This window comes from Amblyomma americanum, chromosome 6, assembly GCF_052857255.1.
Source record: "Amblyomma americanum isolate KBUSLIRL-KWMA chromosome 6, ASM5285725v1, whole genome shotgun sequence".
Classification (NCBI taxonomy): Eukaryota; Metazoa; Arthropoda; class Arachnida; order Ixodida; family Ixodidae; genus Amblyomma; species Amblyomma americanum.
The window spans coordinates 169,174,217-169,195,107 of record NC_135502.1 but is presented as its reverse complement, the minus strand read 5'-3'; the positions used below and the strand labels follow the sequence as shown (position 1 = coordinate 169,195,107).

At 46.5% G+C, this 20,891-nt stretch overlaps 1 protein-coding gene across 1 annotated transcript in view; it reads left to right on the top strand.

Moving 5' to 3' along the window:
- The window catches only part of LOC144094168 (uncharacterized), a 459,487-nt gene that overhangs the window by 139,588 nt on the left and 299,008 nt on the right, over positions 1-20,891 (top strand). The window contains exons 6-10 of the mRNA XM_077628085.1: positions 3,605-3,673; positions 6,036-6,134; positions 7,437-7,481; positions 13,870-13,923; positions 14,587-14,640. Coding sequence (XP_077484211.1) covers positions 3,605-3,673; positions 6,036-6,134; positions 7,437-7,481; positions 13,870-13,923; positions 14,587-14,640 — 321 coding nt within the window. The remainder of the gene's footprint in view (positions 1-3,604; positions 3,674-6,035; positions 6,135-7,436; positions 7,482-13,869; positions 13,924-14,586; positions 14,641-20,891) is intronic.

The following is a 20,891-nucleotide window of genomic DNA, read 5'->3' as shown; positions in this document are numbered from 1 at the left end:
CTGAGTCAGGCATTAATTTGCCTTTATGTCTGCCTCCTAGGCACCTATTACTGCTGCCTGAATAAATGACTTTGACTTTGACTTTGTATTTTAGAAATTCTCTTGTAGAATTGGTGTGTTACCGTGGCTGCCTTCCTTGTACATACTGACCTTTATTTGTGGCTCAAAAATGAGTATATTATTTTTGTATTGCATATTATACGTACTGACTTTTAAAACTTTCTAATGTATAAAGATGTATGTTTCTTAATCTTCCACTGTATATGCCTTGTAAATAGGGGGTTCGAAGTTCGTCAAGTGGAAACTTCCACTTTTTCTTCGAGCCCTCCTCGTCCTCCGCTAATCTTTTTGTGAGGAAGAAATAAAATTATTGATTGATTATTGATTGATTGAGAGGAGGTTGCGCTTAGGAGGATCCGGGTCCGGGTTGCCCTCACACCAGTCATCACTCGGAAGTGGCCTGAGTACCGAGAATTGTTTCCTCGGCTAGTGTGTCCGATACGTAAACACGAGGACATTGAGGCCGACATTCATCACTTACTGTGGGACTGCCCAGCTCTCAAGCCTACAAGGATCCGGCACCTGATGGTAGCAGGTCTTTCAACAAGCAACCCTGCTTCATACATTGCCTGGACGCAGGGACTGTACCATCATTCTCTACTGAACTTTATCAAATCAGCTAACCTTTTTTCATTCATTTAATCTCTACTACATCATTCGTCACACCTTCACCCATCATTGATGCCCGGGCCAATAAATTTCGCTTTAAAAAAAGAGACATCGAGAATGCGAAGGAGAGTAAATTATGCAGTACGACACGTACACAGAATTAAACAAAATATATGATTTCAAATTGAGGGTATAATGCCACTAAAAAACATTTTTACACTAAAGGTACCAGCAAAGGAAGTAAACGAACAGAACAACGTCAAGAATAATTAAAATATATGAATATTCACGAAAAAAACTCTTTTAAAAGAAAAAATCAAACATACGTAGTCATTCATTCTATGCCTTGGAAATACATTCCCGTTTCTTCAGCGCCGTAACTGGCCACACATTTATCCTCATTTAGAATAAATGGCTGGTTATGCTGTAAGAGCTAAACATCCTCACTGTGTGTGGATAGTGCATCATGTCTTCTTTTTAGAGATGCAAGAGTCATTAAAACATCTTGGAAATATGAAGTGGAAAAGTAAAAAGAGCGAAGGCGATACGGATACATATGTTCAGCTCTCGTTATGTTGTAGCTTATAAAAGCATTTCGCCTATGAAACCGGTAATTGAGGTTAATATGTCGCACGATCCTCTTTTGAAGTATAACTATTTTTCCCATGTTTCCATTTGTCGTTGTAGCACATAATAAGACGCATCAATCAAGAGGTGAAGCAAGCAGTGCATGATTAATGTGGATTTCGGACTGTGTTGGAAGAAGCTGTCCGCAACGAGATAACACTGCCGTCACTGCGGCTAATTTCTTACAGACATCTTCGATGTGTTTATCCCAAATTAAATTTGCAGAAAATATAACGCCGACAATTTTCCTCCACTAGCGTTGAACGTTGCCAGGTTCAGATTCCAATGGCGGCCTGTCCGGAGCCAGAAATTCTTAGCACCCTCCGCTGCGTCACAGGTCTGACCGCCGCCGTGGTCAGTTGCTCCGCAGCCGCTGGGGACTCAGGACTGACTGGTAATTGCTTCAGTGATGCAGGAGGCTGTGGTCAAGTAATACATCAGGCCGGCCAAGTCCTGTTCCGGTAAGGAAGTGCGTTGTCGGTCCTGGTCTCCGAGAACGCACATGAGGCCAGGTTATGAAATCCTATCGACCCGTGGAGTTTTAAAGCGAAAGCTTTACTACTCCCCTTCGTAGCTTTTTCGCCTTGTGTGAGAATTTCACTTTAAACCTAGGAGAAACAACGTGACAGCTATGACGTCACTCAGCCGCAGCCGCCGCAGCCGTCGCCGCTGCCGAAACGAGCTCTCGCCTGTGTTTCCATAGGCAGTCGGCGTTCATTGTGTTCGTTGGCGTTGGTGTTGACGACGTTTTAGACTCCGATGATTTTGAGGAAAGGAAGGGCGCATAACCGGCTCCCTGGGTCAATGGACGCCTCAATCGCGCTTTGGCGTACGTGGTGAGAGAGCGATCTGGGCTGCATGCATTAGCGCTCACAACGTTGCAGACACGAGGCACGGCAGCAATGCAGCGTTCACCAGGTGGTGGTGGTTGTGAAAAGCCTTTATTTAATGAAAGAGGTGAGGCTCTTTAAAGAGCCCCGCAATGGGTGGAGTCCTTATTCCGGGACCCCATTGGTCTAAGCCGCCAGCTTAGCGCTCTTCACCAAAGCCTTTTGGGACTGAAGGCCCGAACAGCCAAGCAGGGCCGCCTCCCATTCCTCTCTGGTAGGGTTGAGGTGGGGGGAGAGAGCTGAGTGGCGTTGGCAAGCCCAAACCATGTGGTAGGTGCCACCTACCTCCCCACAGTGTTTGCACCTGCCAGTGAACGCGGGATCGAAGTGTTTTAGTACTGCCGGGCACAGTATTGTGTTCGTGAATAATCGGAGTAGAACGCGTTCGTTTGCTTTCCCCAGTCCCTTTGCAGGGGCCGGGTAGAGGCGATGCCTATCCTTATAATAGGATCTGATAGCTTTGAATGAGATTAAGTAGCTACCTTCAGGTTACAGGTGCTCAGGAGTCAATGGGAACACCCGGTGAATGAGTGTTCGGGCCGCCGCGTCTGCAGCTTCGTTTCCTGCTAGGCCCTGTTGGCCCGGAGTCCAAACCAGGCAGCGGGGTGTAGGATCGGTATCCCGGCTGCAGTTCCTTAGTATTCGTTCAGCGAGTTAAGTTATCCAGCCAGCCTCATAATTGCGACATGCCGAACGCGAGCCTGTTATTATGTGTTTTGATTTTGAATCAGAAGCAGCTAGGGCGATGGCAACCTCTTAAGCTTGTGTTGTGCCTGGGGCTCGAAAGGAAAGCCCATCCACCTGTATTTCTTGATGTATAACCGCGGCCGTGTAACACCCCCCGTGGGTAGGCACAGCTACATCTACGTAAAAGACACCATGTTTGTTTTCACCAAGTGAGCAACTTCTCGCGATAGACCATTAATTTAACTGCCACCTCCCAGGGTGGCAGGGTGGGGGCGCTGCCTATCCAGTGTTCGGAACGTAAGCAACGTTACAGACGCCAAGCCGCGTCTTTATGCCCGATACATCACAGCGTATAACTATGCGTAACCTCCTGCTTTCGCTTTGTATACTTAGGTTTAGCCGTGTTACATCTCTGCTTAATTTTTTTATGTAGTGTCCTACATTTATTGCAGCATTGATTTCCTGCGTGTGACATTTTTCATTTTATCATGACAGTGCGTCGTCGCTGTTGCATTGTCATTGCCATTTCTGTTAATGATCGGTGGTAGTATCATGTACCTTTCTATTTTCTTAACCCCTGCTCGCCAGCTTCAGTGCCACGTAATGGCGCTCCGAGCATTATGATAAGTATATGAAAGAAGTCATCCCTCAAAAGTAAATAAGAAGGGTCGCGTTTGTCCGGTCTGCAGCATGCATGATTGGTAAGTGGACACTACGGGCTTGTCGCGCAGGGCTCCCCCGGCGAACCTGGCTCCCACGGCATCCCAGGAAGTCCCGGGCTCCCCGGACCACCCGCAGACGTGAGCAGCGTGCCATAACATGCTCGTTTTCTCTTAAAGCCGTAGAGACACCAAATTTTGGATTGATATTTCTAACTTTGGAATTTTTGGTGCACAATCGTAAACTAGACTCACGATGTGGAACCTACGGCAGCCAAACAATTTGTAATTTAATTTATTTTCATGTCGTTTTGGCTTCGGTTTCAAAAAGCGAACGGTGGTTGTAGCGTATATGACGCGTTCAGCTCACGTGAGGCTTGCAAAAACGGCAACACGATCAATAGGGTGGCCCTATCGGTTATGGGCATAGAGGAGTGGCGGATAGCGAGTGCGCATGCGCACTGGCGCCTGGCTAATCCCTTATGTCCTTAACCGATAGTCAGCCTAGTCTAAACGTCTCTGATAGCCGCTTGCTCATTTTTCACCATTCCAATTCTTGAGCAGGTTTGCGTAAGAGTTGATACAGATTAAAAAGTAGCGACCACACCGAAGTTTTTGTATGCCTCATGTGAACTGAACGCGCCTCGCTCGTCACAGCCGTCGTTTGGGTGTTGAAAAACATATCAACTATAAATTATCTGCTGCCTGTGCTTTCTAATGTTCTGCGCATCATTCTAAAGATAGAAAAGACAGCTATTAATTGGTGCCTCTACACCTTTAAAGGAACGCGAGGGCAACTACTTCTAATTTTTATTCTTAGTAACAACCAATTTTATGCTGCTCTCTCTACATTTGTTGATGTTTGTCTGGAAGCAACATTGATTTGTTACTCAGAAAATTGCATTTAGAAGCTTTCCCACCAATCGAAGTAAACTCGCGGGATCAAGACTGAAAATACTCCATCATCACAGTTTCGATGTGAATGGCGGCGCAGCCGGGCCTCTGCGTTCTGCGCAATAAACGTGTCTTGGCGCACACACTGTGCTTGCGCGACAGTGAGCGACCCCCGTGTTTCTGGCTTTCTAACTTATCAAAGAACTGTTTCAGTGAAAGTATTGCCTGTGTCGTTTGAACCAGACCTCTTCGATAACATCAGTTGGCAGGTTATGGCGAGGCAAGGAAACTGCGCTTGAAAAAGTTCCTAGCCACGGTAGCCAGCTTCTGCGTGCCTGGGAATGGCGGCTCCATCTGAACCGTAACGTCTTGCCTTAAGCCGCCATAGTCTCCTGAAAAGCGTGTTTCTTTTTACCTTTTTCTTTCAATTTATCCCTCGGGCTTTTTATACCTAATGCACATATTTCACTGACTTTGGTGCCAGGCGCTTGTGCAACAATTTCGGTGTTCGCAGCATGAACAAAGTTTACGTTATTGTCTGCGAGCAGACACCCAAATTTTTGCACCCTCGGACCACGGTTTTTTTATTCATGCAACCTGGCGAAGTTTCGCGACTGGGAATATCAAAGAACTCGTTAGATCTCAGATAGGGGGAGATAAATTTATGTTCCTCCCGCTGTCCCTTTAAAGGGCCACTGATGAAAAACATCTCTGTGTCGATGTAGTTCCAGGTTCTAATCGTAAAGAGACGACTTTCACCAAAAATTGAGTTTTATAAGCTATGAAAATACGCAATGCACGTGTAGCACACTGGCCGAAGTCCAATTCTCAAGCAGACATCGGCTTCAGGGCAAGGATCCCGGAGGCTAGGCTACAGCACATCAGAATGATGATCACTGTGTCCTTTTCGGTCTTGACGTCATGAGTTTGAATCGAGTGGAAAATTTTTAATTTTATTTTGTCTGCCATAAATGTACATTTTGCTAGCAGACAAAAGTTAACGTAATTAGAATGAGCCACATAATCAATTTTACTGAGACCACTAATTTGACGGCGTTGCCCTCAGTTGTGAAATGATTATAGCAACTGATTTTGGTTGCATGTTTTCTTCTTTGTACTGCTGCATAGGTTATTAGAAAGCATAAACCACAGGGTAGTAGTCGCGTACGATCGCTGTTTAATTATGATTGAATTTCTTCTCTTATGCTCTTTTGGATTCGATGTCACCTGTGATGTGTAAAGAGGGTTTAGGTCACGAGAGGCATGAATAAACTGCAATAAAAACGCCGGGACTTCAAGTTTTGTTATTCTAACTCTCAGGACGGCTAGGTTAGCCATTGCAGTGAAATAAAGCTGCTTAGCGCGACCTAAACACCTCTTACGTATCACAGCAGTCATTTCGAAGCAATAACAGTATCTAGAAGAACTTAAATTGTACATTTTTCAGTGGACGTAGGGCGATATTATGGGCTGTTTCACTTATGCTAATGTCTAACGCATCATCTGAAAGAAGAAAGCACGCTAGCAAATATTGTTTTATGGCGCCTACAAGACTGCGTGTAAACAGCGTTGCGTTTGCTCTCTACTGACAAACGTCGGATGTTCCCAGGTGTCGCAGTGGTTCCACCAGCTCTCTCTACAGCAAGGACCGGTCGGTGGGGACAAAGGGCCTGCTCCGGACGCTTTCCAGTACATGCAAGCATCGGTGGTAAGAGCACACGTCCTCAGGGGCGCTGTCTGTAGATTTGTTTCTTTATTTCTTCTGTTAACCCGGTAATTTTCTGTTTTTCGATCATACAGTAACTACACACGCTGTCATAGGCCGAGTACGTAGCGATGTGGACTAGTGCAAGCCACAGGCTGTCATCGTTTGCAACGTTGGGGCTTACGAAATGCGGACTTCATCGTGTTATTCGCGACGGCGCTGCAAGAAGTCCCAGGCTAGAATCCTGGTGAAGGGCGTGATATATCTAACATACTTAAGCGTAAACGGAAACTGCATGTCAAGCTCAAAGAAAAAATCTGCCGTCTAAATGCTTCACGGCAAGATTGTTCGAAGAACTTTGCACGGGGGTTGGGAAACGCAGCTTATGGTAGCCACAGGTGAGAACCATGTCGAAGCGGCTGGCACGCTTTATGCAGCAAATAAAAATAGTTCTTTTGTCTCTATTTGTATCTGTAAGATCTCAAGAAGACATCCACTTTATGCATTGCAAAGAAATGTGATATGGAACAGCGGGGTAACGCGCTATGTTGAGCGCGAGAACTATTTTTTTTTATTTATGTACATACTGCAGACCATGGTTAGGTCCAAGCAGGAAGGGCAGGTGCACAAAAAGCAAAAGTATAGCAACAAAAATACAACAATACAGCAAAGATAATCTAGTAAAACAACAATACAGCAATGCAAGACAAAGCAGAAAAAATACATAATACGCAATATCAAAGATATTGCATAACCGAGGAATAAAAATGTATGTGCACGTAAGCGCAAGCATTAAGAAACCTCTCAATAGATAAAGTTATGGGAACTTCGTGGCATATTTGGCGGCCTTGAAACAGAACACTGTATGGTCCGTACCTATAGATGTCCGCAAAGATCAAAATTTCAACTTTTATACATGTTTAGTATGCGGATTGCATACAAAAAAAAATACGGTAGTTATCCATGTATCAGTTATGACTTTTTTGTTTTCTGCGTTGTTGGTGCTGATATTACTTGTGTAGAAAAGCGTAGCCTAGTGTCCATTAGCACAATTTTTTTAACTTCGAAACACTACAAAATATTGCTTTTTGTGAAAAAAAGCCATCACATTCAAACACGGTTTGATGAAAGAACTGTGGGATAAAAGAACATTTGTTAGAAATCGTACTATGCCTTGGAATCTTCAAAAATGTGGCGCTTGTTGGCGCACGACTCCGCCTACGTGCATAGTGAATATGACTGCTTCTTGTTTCCGTGGTTATCATCGGATGGCTTTGACGATACTCTTTCACCACCGGATCGCAGGGCCCTGTGGGTCCGCGCGGTACTCCAGGACCTCCAGGACCTCCCGTAAGTGGTTTCAACTTGCATATTTTGAGGCATTTCCAGGCTTTTTGTGGCATTTTGCGGCATGTTTTTTAAGTAGTGTATTGAGATTTTCAGGCTATTACGCATATTCTTTATGTATTTCACGGCCTCGACAACGCACCACTCTGGTACCGCACATCTTCACAAGTAGGCTAACCAGATTGGTTAGAAATGTTTATTAGGAACTGTGGTTTTTCCTGTTTTACCCGTTGCACTGGAGTCAATATATGCTTTGTTCGAGTCAACAGCGTTGGTGTAATTCTTCAGAAATATTTAATGAGGTAATGAAACGCGAAATACCGTTCGTACATTTTGTCAACACCTGAACCGCGAATTGAGGGAAGTGATGAAGGAAGGAAGAAGTGAAAGGCCACAAATGAGGTCACGTCTTCGAGAAGGCACATTAAAATTGATTTTAGCGTACTGTCAACACCACGTAATTCCGTGATAAATTAGCGCAGAGGTACTTAAAGCTTACATAGAATTTCAAGTGTGCCTGCTACTCTCAGTAAAAACAAAAATAGAGAGCAACAGTAGTGGCGAAAGCTCGACAAAGAGAGGGATGGGGTTGATTCCATTGGCGTCGTACATATTGGGGCAATACGTGAATTTAGATGCTTATTAGAACAGATAAAATTATCCTACCTCATTTGCATAAGTACATTGTGTTTTCCATGTAAGATTAATATTTGTGAAAACCGTACGAGTTGTCTTTTACGAACTGTGTACAGTGATGACTATGGAAACTTCATGTGTTTCAGCTCCGTTTGAGAGGCCAGAGCATGAAGTCCAAGAGCTTAGTGGGTGAGATTTTACGACTACAACAGGTGTAATGGGAAGCCGCAACCTTTCTTTGGGTCATTTATTTCTCGTGAATATTCTCTTTCATGTACGGAAGCGAAGCAACAGTCTCATGTTTCAAGACTGGCCAGATATGTGTGATGCTAGCAATGTGCTTCGTTCCAGGGGTCCAGCGTATCAAGGTTATGTTAAAGGAAAGCAGCGTCTGCATGGCTCTGCTGGTGATCGGCTGTACATGCGTTGTTCAGGTCAAGTCAGAGGATCTTATTCTAGCTAGATAACGGTGCGTAAAGATGCAAGGGATGACTGCGGCGCTGAAAACTACGATAAATCTAATTTTCCTCACTGTTCTTCGCAGCACACATTGAAGCCACTTTTTTTCGGCACTATTTATTATTTGGCGCTCATCGCGTCGCTGCACATCTGTTTAAATCATTGTTCAGTTTAAGTTTCCTGCCATGATGGCTCACTGCCTAAGGCATTGGTTTGGTTTATAGGGGTTTAACGTCCCAAAGCGGCTCAGGCGATGAGGGACGCTGCCTAAGGCATTCGTTTGCCGAGTCCAAGGACGGGGGATCGACAAGTAAGCAATTACACTTACTTCACTAGAAATGTAAGTAATTTCAGTTTTGAATGAAAGGTAACTGAACAATTACAGAGAAGTAATATATTGCCATTGAGCTGTTTTTCAACCCTGTGTTTTATTATCACAGAACAAATATACATTGGCGAGAATAAGTAGGTGCGCCTTGTTACATCGACAGCCTGTTCCAGTACACATGTTGGAAATTTCAGTTGGAGCCATTTCTCCAACCAAATTTATTGGCCGCCATATTAGATTCGAGAAACCGAAACTATGCCGCAATTTCGTCCCCTGACGTCATACCCAGATAGTTTCACCTCTATCCACCATATTGGACCGCGACGTCATCATTGGCATGCGGCAGGTATTTGTTTCTACAATGCCATTGTAGATGGCGCTACAAGTCTCAATGCAAGATGTGCTGTTTTCTAGTTGCTGCCACAGATCGCGCTGTAGTGCGATCTCAGGTTGGTAGCAGAGCCCACGATATCTCTAAACGTGATGAGTAGTTGCTGCGACAGATGGCGCTATGGTCTCAGGGTGGTAGCATACCCAACGAAATCTCGAAACATGTGAGTGTAGAGCTAACGCTCTTAAAAAAGAAATTTTAAAGTTAGTGCGCGCGTAGAAAGACGATGCCTTGACGCGCGTGGCAGGTATGGATGAATGTATTGCCGTCCGTTAACTTCCACCGAATTGTCATACATCCTGGAAATAAATTTAAGTCGAGCTATAGTTCTTCGCGATTCTAAGGTGGGGATATGGTTGTCACCCATGAATTGTGTCGAGGAATCAGTGGACATGAACTTTTTAAAAATGAATCTCACTCCTCGCCTGTGAACCTTTTCAATTTTACCTTTATCCTTTAGATGGAAGGGATCGCATACTATTGCTGCGTATTCTAATTCTGCAAATATGTAAGTTCTGTAGGCTAGAAGGTTTAAATCAGGAATTGATGTTTTCTGTTCATGGCGCAGAAAGCCCAGTTTTCGAGAGGTGGATTCGCAAACGCCTTCAATGAGTTTGAACCATTAAAGCGCGTTTGTAGACGTTACGCCTAGTTTTTTAAGGAACATTTCTCGAAGGTTCTCAAACATTTATACTCATGATTACAACTTGAATTAGAGAAAAAATTGTAGGTGATTACTAGTAATCACTTACTGATTAAAAAAATTGCACTTCCCAGGACGGCACGCCTCACAAAAAGCAATCATTGCATTACAAAATTTTTAACAAAATGTAATTTATTGCACTGAATTAATTGTAAGCGGTTACTAAAATGTCTCGAAGAATCCCAACGACGCAACTGTATGTCTATGGAAACGAAATCAAGTACAGCACTCCTGGACATCACTTTTATTTGTGAGGCAACTGTTCAATATTATAATACATTGTTACGTGGCGGCCAGCCAAAGAATGCACGCGATGAACGATGACAAAGAGATGATTCAATGGACGCCGCCCTCGCGCAAGCGCTCCGCACCGCGCCACTGCCAGCTTCCTCTTCTTGGTGACAAAATTATTATGACCACATTCATGGAAATGCGGTAACCTTCCAATGCGTATACCAAAATCTTGCTTTTAAAGTTGGTCCTGTACTCGCTCCGAGTAATGGTTCCGGAATCTCACAGGAAGCCAATGATTTGTGCTTTTACAAAAATAGCAGAAAGCTGTGAGCCTCCAGAAGAGGGATATGTGGATATATTGGATTTTGTGGTGCAGTACTATGATGTGCGAAAGCATTGTGTTTATCAACTACTCCCCGTTGAAAAAATTCACTTGTCCACAATTTCTGGCTGCGACAAAAACGCTTGGTGCCGCGCGATGGCAGAGTGCGTTGAAGGACCACAGGCAGTCTGTATCAATCAGGCACCCTACACCACGCGGGCTTTCTTAGCTCATGTGCAGTTTTCTCAAGTTAAACTCGAGATAACGTGACATTAATGAAGTCATTTCCTTGGTGTTCTCTTGGTAAAGAACGAAGTCACCGGCATTACTCGGATTGAAACGTAAAGTTCATCCGCGGTACCTGTTAATATAGTAAGAAAGGAGCCGAGCTACATCAGTACTCTGGTTCGCATGGGAAAGAAATGGACAGGATTAGAAACAATCTGATCAAGCTTTATGAAATGCCGTTGGCCTGGCAAATAGCCGGTGTCCAGCACGTTACTGGAAATAAGGTACCCTCTAACATCCAACTTACCGCAGCCACGATGTAGCGTTCATTTTTTTTTGTTTTAGGGGTGGGGTTGGCTACTAGGGTGAATGCTTGTGTGTAATTATTTACTGCAAGCTTTACAGCACCTTGTCAATTTCTGGTAGCGCACACTGGACTGTTACCGGGCAGGATTTCACCCATCTGGGGTTCTTTACAGCGCTCCGACATCGCACAATGCACTGTTGTTTCTGCGTTCTGTGGGCCCCACAGAACTACTGCCGGGAGGGCAGTTGCCGTGCTCAGCGGCCACCGCCATGCCGGCAATGCTACGAGTGCGGTGGCATTCGTTTTCACTGCCCTCCATCATTACGACGGGCTTCGCAGCAATCCGAAAGGACGCGCTCGGCGAGAAGACGTTTTTAGCCAAAGGTTGCTGCTAGAGTATGACAGCAGCAAAATGTGTGTAATCACTGCCGATTGATGCAAAACAAAAACAAGCGGGCGTTCAGGACATACTTCCCACGGGTGCGTTCGCCCGCCAGAACTGGCCTCGACGGCTGTCCAGGTATTGTGGAAATGAACAGCATTTCCGGACACACGAAATATCGATTTGAACTAAATTTCCGTCCCAGTGGGCTGCCTCAGTGGCGTGGCTTCCTCTGCGCCTGCCACTAGCTGTGAGATGTTCCCGACCGGCGACGCTGCTTTCGTTGTGCGCCTTTGTTAGCCGCAGCCATTTTTGACGCACCAAAATTCAGGCGACGCCTAATATCATCTTTCAGGGCATGAGATCCTTTGGAGTGGTCAGAAGCGAGAAAATGAAGCGCAACACTTATAAGGACGTTTCCGCAACCTCAGTGTAGGATGTCGTGCTGCTGAAGAAGTGCTGTGCCACCCACTTGTAACGACCACACATGTAACGAAGTTTTGCTGATTACGAACGACGCAAGTGTCACTGTCAAAATATGAATTGAGTCAAGCGACTTGCTCTGATGAAGCTGGCAACCATGGTCGTACGACATGGTTAGAGCGAACGAGGAGGCGCCGTTATCTCGCCCCGCAGTCCGCCAGCGCAGATTAAAGGGCTTTGTTGCAGATTACTCAAGTGCGTCGCCGTCTTCCGCGGCCCTCCCGACAGAAAGAACCCTACATAGGGAATGACAAAGGCGGCAGTGAAACTGCAGCTAACAGGCGGCAAAGCACGTGCCGAAGGGCTACGAAGTCTGTTGGGTGCGCACGGATGCGGACTTACTGCCGGTTGATTAAATCGTGTGAAGCTGAAGCGTGGTGGGCGCGATAAGGGCAGCGTTCAAAGCGATTGGAGAACTTTGAATAACCTTCCATGTGGTATGTCCTGCTGGCCCAACTGGTCATGGGGCGTACGACTCCCGCCCAATCACCTCTCAGCATACTTTCAGTCTTGCACGCCGATGTAGCGTCCAGGAAGCGCGCAGACCGCAGACAATGTAGGTTTTAGTTTGGTTTTATAGGGTTTAACGTACGAAAGCGACTTCGGCTCTGAGGGGTGCGTAGTGGAGGGCTCCGGAGAATTTCGACCACCTGGGGTCCTTTAACGTGCACTGACATCGTACAGTACACGCGCCATTAGCATTTCGCCTCCATAAAAAAGCGACCGCCGCAGCTGGGATGAAACCCGCGTCTTTCGGGTCAGCAGCCGAGCACCATAACCATTGAGCCACCGCGACGGCTGAAAGCATAGGGGGAAAACGACATGCGGAAGACAGGTAAAACAGTATGTTCTGCGCGCACGTCTGCTGCTCCACATTGGTCACATCGCCCTTATAGCTAAGCCGACTAGCTTAAACGAGGAGGTCGACTAACCACCAGTGGTCGGGAACGCTTCAATTGCGATTTGTATATCGCCTTCCTAAAGCAGCTCGTCGGCAGCGAGTGTCACGGCGAGGAGCACATGACCGCGCTGGAGAGCTTTGATTATGCAGACGAGAATGTTGGCCTTGGTTTAAAAAAAATTATACAGCGCTTTTGTCTCTGGGTTTAGGGTCTGCAGTGGGGGAAGTGCATGTACTGCGAACTTCGGACAGAATGAATGGAACTTGCGCGGCCGTCAGTGCGTTGTAATTGGGCTCGACTGTAACTGCGCGATCATTCGCACTTGATATACCTCTGCAGATGGCTTGCAAAGAAGAGAGATTCGACAAGGGATGTGCGTACGGTGGCTTTGGAATAGCTCAGCGTTTTAGAAAAGCATACCAAGAATTCCTTCCGTTTTAGCTGGAGAATGAAATGATACGTTCAAAAGTAAACTGCGGCTAGCAAGAATGCGATGCGCAGTTTACCTCTGCGAGTGGGAAAAGAGACGGAGAAGCGTAAAACAAAGGCGAGCGAGTGTTGATTTGCGACTGCAGTCCATTGTGCCGGGGACCGCAGCAGATCCGTACTTTAAAAGCAGATTTACTATTCTTCCCATTGGCCAAAACACACAGATGAGGACAAGAAACAGGATGTAAGAGTGCATTGGATATGCCGCCGAACTCGTCAGCGTAATTAAAATCATTAGACAGCCACTGTTATTGCTCTCTTTTGAATTTTAAAAATGATGCCTGCGATCATCTATGAAAGCACTTGCGCCAAACACACTCCTCTTGACCCCATTATGATAGGGATGTGATGAGTTGAAAGAAATTTTTTTGGCACATGCTCAAGGGAGCCGATCGAACAGTCTACTTGAATCAATTTCAAGGCGCGAGCTCCCAAAATATTGTTTATCACCCGTAAACTTTCCACTTTATTGCACTTGCTGCCATCATGGCGTTTCTGATTGTGCTGTTTTTGCCCTTCTCCAACAGGGTCCTCAAGGTTTCCAAGGACTCCGTGGTGAATCTGGCGAAAGCGGCCCGCCGGTACTGGCTCATATCTTCTTTGGGTGTACTTGGCAGTTGTTTCCTTGTGACGCATGGCCGTCCAGAGAAGTCTGCGTTTTTTGGCTCTGTAAAATGTTCTCTCAGCATTGAGAGCTGTTTTCCTTTCCTTCCAGGTTTATTTCAAGAAAAACGTTTCGTAGGCGCTGCTGCTTTCCGCCTCCTTTCACGCGGCTTTTGTAGTTTACTGACCTCTGGCAGCGTACGCTTTTAGCATTGATTAAATTACAAAGCCCCCCCCCCCCCCCCCCGCCCGACGGATTCACACAGAAAGAAAGGAATGGAAAGTAGTGCAAAATAAAGTTAAGAAAGATAACAAGGTAGACAACCAATGATGGTACGGCATTATGTAAGAGTATATGCAGTGTCTGCTTGCTGTGCTCTCCCACCCTCGTACTTCAACGTGGGGGTGTTACCATACGAGTCTAATAAAGAAGGTGCCAGGCGGGCACACACAATTATAAACACAGAGTATTAATTGGCGAGTAGCCATACGAGTAACAATTTGGAGGGGGAACTTTAGCCGCCTTTTGTGTCAAGGGTCTCAGTAACGCGATCGTTACTGGTGCACGTTACGTAAAACATCCGTTTGCAATTGCCCATTTTTGTAATATTACTTTTGTTTTTGTTTCTTGCGCTTAACAGGGGCCTCCAGGACCTCAAGGAGAAAGAGGACTCCCTGGAATTCCTGGCAAAGATGTGAGTTATTGCCAAACCAATAGCGGCAAATTGTAAGTGGCGCCTGTGCTGACACCAGCCACGGCTGCAAAGGAGGGCGTGCAGGAAACTGATGCATTCCTGGCGTGTACGCGTGATAAAGGGGCAGTTAGATCAACCGCATTCTGTTTTTGTAAGATAGCATTTAAATTGCCGTTGAACAAAGAATTTTTGCCTTCTCTGTCACGAAATTCCCTAACTGGTGGATAGGTCGTAACGTTGTGGAATGCCACACGACCAGCGGTGGAGCAGTCGTAGGGCTAGTGCAATTTCGAAAAAAATGAGGCGCTCAAAAGTTGGAAGTTGGCCAACCTCAGAAAATGAATTAAGGTGAATTAGTGGCGATTAGTGGCCAGAGTTAGGAAGGCTGCATTGAGGCTTAAGGAATGGAAGGCCACTCTACGTTCCAGCAGGTGATGACTCAGACATACCATATATTGGCAGTGGAAGCGGCTCTACGCGGTTTTGGCGAGACAATTCGAAAAAGAGCAAGAGACACAGTTTGCAGATGCGATAGAAGGCGACAATGCTATCACAATTTCGCCTTTATAAACGTCGTTAGGAAGGCCCCCCAAGCTTTTAACAGGTATTCGGTGGCCCTTTCTGGTTATGATTACGTTTTTCTGGAAGGAAAAGACGGATTTATCGAGTTTCGTTAGCCCCCTAGCATAATTGTCAAAAACACAGAAACACTAATATGATAGATTTTAGTTGACGGAAGCTCGACTGATGCGGTTCATTTTTGTCGACAAAGTTTCATGGATGAAATGTCGGAAGAGAGACTAAAGACTGCTTACGTGTGAGAAGACAAAAAGAAGCCCGCCCATTCACTTCGTGAACGCAGTCGCGTGACGTGACCAGGTGCCACGCACAACCGGCTGCTATTGCAGTGCCCAACCTCTACTTGGCTGTTGGAAGCTCTTCTGCTCCACGCGCCGCGGAGCGAAGTGGAGTTGTACCTCCGTCGCCGCGACGCCCCTATCGCGGCCCGTGACCCCTCCCCCACTAGCTGCCGCATCAGGTTGCGTTCGGATGCGCCGACCGTCTGCGTAAGGATCGACGCCACCTTGTATGGGTAGCGTCGAATGTTACCACATACACCGACGAGTTTTGCCGCAAGGGGCAAGTGAGGCGTTCACCTTAAATGTTCAAATGAACCTCGTCCTTAAATGACACATGCCAGTGTCAGTGAATAAAACATTCATTAACTTTTAGTGCGGAAAACTGTAGAACAAATTTAGTACTCTCTTTGGAGATAAAGCTTGGGGATGCTTTTTTTTTGCACCCAAGAACTAAACATGACAGGAATTATATTGCTGTAATAATCAGTCGTTTATTATGTTTTTCGCAGTTTCTGATGTGATCAAATACGTTTGCAGTCTAGTAATTTCGTAATGAGCTATTACGGGGGAGCAAATTTTCTGGAAGTGTAATTATAAAATTTTCCAATTATTCTTTAATAAAAAGCATCACTCCAGTCTGCAGCCGCAAAGCGGGGCTTTATTTTTGACAGCCACATTGAAGTTTGGTCGTTCCTGCGGTAATATAAATTAATAAACGTGAAAAGATTGTAGAAGCTACCACCAGCGTAGCTTTTCAACCGCATCAAAGCTACAATTAAGAGGTAATCTAAAATTAGTTGCATTTTTATTTGAAAGTAGTTGTTAATTAATGTGATAACTTTCCTGTGCAGTAGTTGACATGAATATTTTATTATATCTGCCTAAGTTTTAGGAAGGAAATAAAAAGTGTAATTTAATTATTTTCTGAAGTACTATAACTGTATCGGGCTTGCGTGATAACACGATAACAATGTGCTTGACATGCGCAGTGCGTAAACCGCGTTATCACGAAGGCTATATATATCAGTGCCCTGCAATAAGCTTGATTCTTCTTGTTCTGGCCTTCATGCTGTCGAGTGCCGTCATTGCGAACTGATACATGGTGTCAGAAGTGGCCAGTTGGGCAGGGCGTAGCTCGGAGCGCCATGGACCTGCTGAAGCCCCCGGAACCTTTGCAGCTCTCCGGTAACCTGTCGCAGAATTGGAAGCGGTTTAAGCAAAAACTGGAACTCTTCATCAAGGCGACCACGCCAAAGGACGACCCAAGAAGCGGAGCAGCGAAAGCTGCACTCCTGTTGAGCGTTGCCGGAGACGAAGCACTTGACGTCTTCAACACGTTTACGTTTGGTGAGCAGGAAGACAAGGAAGATTACGACACCCTGGTCCGGAAGTTTGAAGCATACTGCGCCGAGGTAAACAATGAAGTGCATGAGCGGTATGTTTTTCGCTCGAGAAAACAAGAAGACGGAGAGCCGTTCGAAAGATTTATTAGAGACCTCAAGAAGCAAGCAGCGCAATGCAACTTCGAAGGACTGCACGATTCAATGATCAGGGATCAGATCGTCTTTGGGACGAATAATTCCGAACTGCGTGAAAAAATGCTGCGGGAAAAGGGCTTAACGTTGTTAAAGGCTGAAGAAATGTGCAGGGTAGCGGAATCAGTGGCACAAAGAAATCAGGTCTGCGCCAGGCCCGGTGACAGCATTGACTCCGTCTCTCGCAGTAGGGCATCGTGCCACCACTGCGTAGACCGGCAAGAGACCAGTGCAGTAAACGGTAGTTCGTACCGGTGCAAGAAATGCAACCGACGGCACGAGCCGAGGCAGTGTCCTGCTTACGGAAAAAGATTCAACACTTGTCGAAAGCTGCATCACTTTGCGATTTGTTGTCCGGCCAGGGCGGTCGTCAACGAAGTCGGCGCACAGTTCAATGATGAGTTTGATGTTCTTGACGTCTGCATCGACAGCTGCATTACTGGTGATTGGACTGTCGAAGCCAAAGTTGGGGGGTCGTAAAGCATTATTCAAGGTGGATACCGGAGCACAAGCAAGCCTCTTACCATTTTCGATATACCGCAAGTTGAAAACTGCCGAACTGAATCCTACGAGCTCTGTGCTGCGAGCATACAATGGAGGCATCATCACCAACTTCGGAACAACAGTCCAAAAAATAACCGTTGGAGATGCTGCAACTACAGTGAAATTCTACGTGGTGAAAAATGGACGTCGTGCAATACTGGGGCTTCACGCATGCGAAGCACTAGGCCTTGTGCAGCGCACAGTGGACACTTTCAGCACTTCTGCTGAGTACGAATCGATCAAGCACTTCAGGCACGTCTTTGAGGGTTTAGGATGCCTAAAGCAACCATGCAGCATGGTACTACAGCCAGATGCTACCCCAGTCGTCCAGCCAGCGCGGCGGGTGCCCCTGTCTTTGCGCCAACCGCTTCGCGACGAGCTTCAAAGAATGGAGAGAGCTGGTATCATCACAAAAGAAGATTGACCTACCGACTGGGTAAGCCTTTTGGTTTTGGTCAAAAAGAAAGACGGCAGTCTTAGGGTGTGCATGGACCCGAGAAGGATCAATGAGCATATAAAGAGGCAACACTACCAGCTTCCCAGGCGAGAAGATATTGAAGCAGAATTGACCGGTGCTTGCTATTTTAGTTGCCTAGATGCAAACTCTGGGTTTCACCAGATACCCCTCGACGACGCAACATCAAAAATTTGCACTTTTGCCACTCCTTTCGGTCGATACAGTTACTTGCGCCTGCCGTTTGGCATTTCATTGGCACCGGAAGTTTTTCACAAAATGTTGAGTCAGATGTTGGACGGGCTGCCAGGAGTTCACGTGTATATCGACGACATTTTGGTGTGGGGCACTACACGTCAAGAGCATGATGAACGGCTAGTAGCTGTTCTGAAAGCTGCCGAAACAGCAGGATTGACACTAAACGCCGAAAAATGCAAGTTCGGTTTAACAGAGGTGCATTTTCTGGGTGACGTTATCGGACAAAAAGGAATTTCCCCGCACCCGAGGCTGGTGCGCAATCTGTTGGAAATGCCAACATCAAAAAGCAAAACCGATCTACAGCGCATGTTAGGAGTGATCAACTACTTCGGAAAATACGTGCCAGTGTTGTCAGAACGAACAGCGATGCTGCGAGCGCTTATCAAACCGCAAGTCGAGTTCGAGTGGACCGAAAACCACGCGAAGGAATGGAAATGCATCACGCAGGCACTTGCGACATCACCCTTGCTAGCAATATTTGACCCCAAAAAGAAAACAAAAATAACTTGCGATGCGTCCAAGGACGGCGTCGGAGCGGCGCTTTTACAGTGTCACGGTGGTCACTGGCGACCGGTGGCATATGCTTCACGAGTCTTAACACCACCGGAGCAGCGTTACGGGCAAATTGAAAAGGAGACGCTGGGCATTCTGTTTGGTTGCGAGAAGTTTCATCAGTTTGTGTATGGACAGACGGTCATTATCGAGACCGACCACAAGCCACTTCTGTCAATCGCTGCTACAGAAATTTGTGACATGCCCCCACGATTGCAGAGATTTTTTTTAAGACTTCTCAGATATGACTATGTTCTACAGTGCGTTCCAGGGAAGCACCTGGTCTTGGCAGACATGCTCTCACGATCGACTACACCCGGGGGTGTCGACAATGCTGGTGCCACAGAAGACGTCGAAGTTCACGCACTGCAGCCCCTGAACGGCATGGTCACGGTAACAACGCAGCAGAAACTGGCAAAGGAAACTGCTCGTGACTGATACTTGCAGGCTGTCGTCAGCAACTTATCAGCAGGAAAACCAATTCAAGGTGAGCTGAAGCCGTTTTCATCTGAACTGTCCGTAATCAACGGAATTCTGTTCAAAGGAACAAAAGCTGTCATACCGAGAAGCATGAGACAAGAAATGCTAACAAGAATTCATGCCGGCCACCTTGGCTTAAACAAATGCAAAGAAAGAGCAAGACTTCTCGTTTTTTGGCCAGGCTTGAACAACGACATCGCAGTGCTTCTCCAAAACTGTTCTACATGCAGAAAGTTCGCGTACCAGCAAGCCAAAGAACCGCTGATAATGCGCCCGGTGCCGCAGTGTGCGTGGTACAGGGTCGGAGCGGACATCTTTTGTTTTGGGGAAAATTCATACGTTGTCGTATATGACGCTCTTTCCAACTTCCCAGATGTCGAGAGGCTTCCAGACACAAGTGCAAGAAGTGTCGTTGCGGCTCTCAGTGCTATGTTTGCTCGATACGGCATTGCTATCGAACTGTGCACTGATAATGGACCACAGTTTTCAAGCCAAGAGTTCGCAGCCTTCGCTAAAGAGTATGATTTTGCGCACGTCACGTCTAGCCCACACTACCCGCAGTCTAACGGCCTTGCCGAAAAAGGTGTGCAAATTGTCAAGCGGATAATGAAGAAAACTCAAGACGCACGACACGACTTCTGGCTAGGCCTTCTGGCCTACCGATCAATGCCACTGATTGATGGTCAATCCCCTGGCGAGCTTCTTCAAGGCAGGCGCCTTCGATCTAATCTCCCCGATTTTGGCGGTATCAAGACTATCGAAGTCAAGAAGCACCGCCAGACGCCCAAAGGACAGCCGTTGCCTCAACTAGGTAAAGATGACGTCGTCAGGCTGCGAGACAACTTGGTCACAGAAAGGAAAGGTGGTTGGGGAAGCAGCCCCGAGGTCCTACCACGTTGTAACTGAAAGTCGTCGTGTTCTTCGGTGCAACAGGCGACACCTGCTTCATTCCAGCGAGCAGTATGCTGAAACAAGTGACGAAGACATCGACGACGACTGCGCAGACGAAGCTGACCCAAATGCAAGGAGCAGTCCAGGGAGTGTGACACCGCAGCCTTCTGGCACTACAAGTGCAGCACCCCAGCAGCCTCCGGGGCTCTGTGACCAACATCTGGCCCACGGTGCCACGCCTTCGGCTTCGATTACCCATCCAGAGCAACCCACCAGTGTCATCAGTCTGAGGAGGTCGACTCGTACCGTGAAGTCTCCCCAACGTCTTCGTTATGACGCTGCTTTCAATCAGTTATCATGAACTTGAACCACTGTCTTGTGCTAACCTTGGAAGGATGTATCGGGCTTGCGTGATAAGACGATAACAATGTGCCTGACATGCGCAGTGCGTAAACCGCGCTATCACGAAGGCTATATATATCAATGCCCTGCAATAAACTTGATTCTTCTTGTTCTGGCCTTCATGCTGTCGAGTGCCGTCATTGCGAACTGATACAATAACCAGTTAATTAAGCACGCTCTCCTGTTGTCAAAATCGCTCGATAAATTCTTCAGTGTGCTTTTTATCTGATAAAGTGCTTTAAGTACCATACACCGAAGGAATATACTTGCATGCAT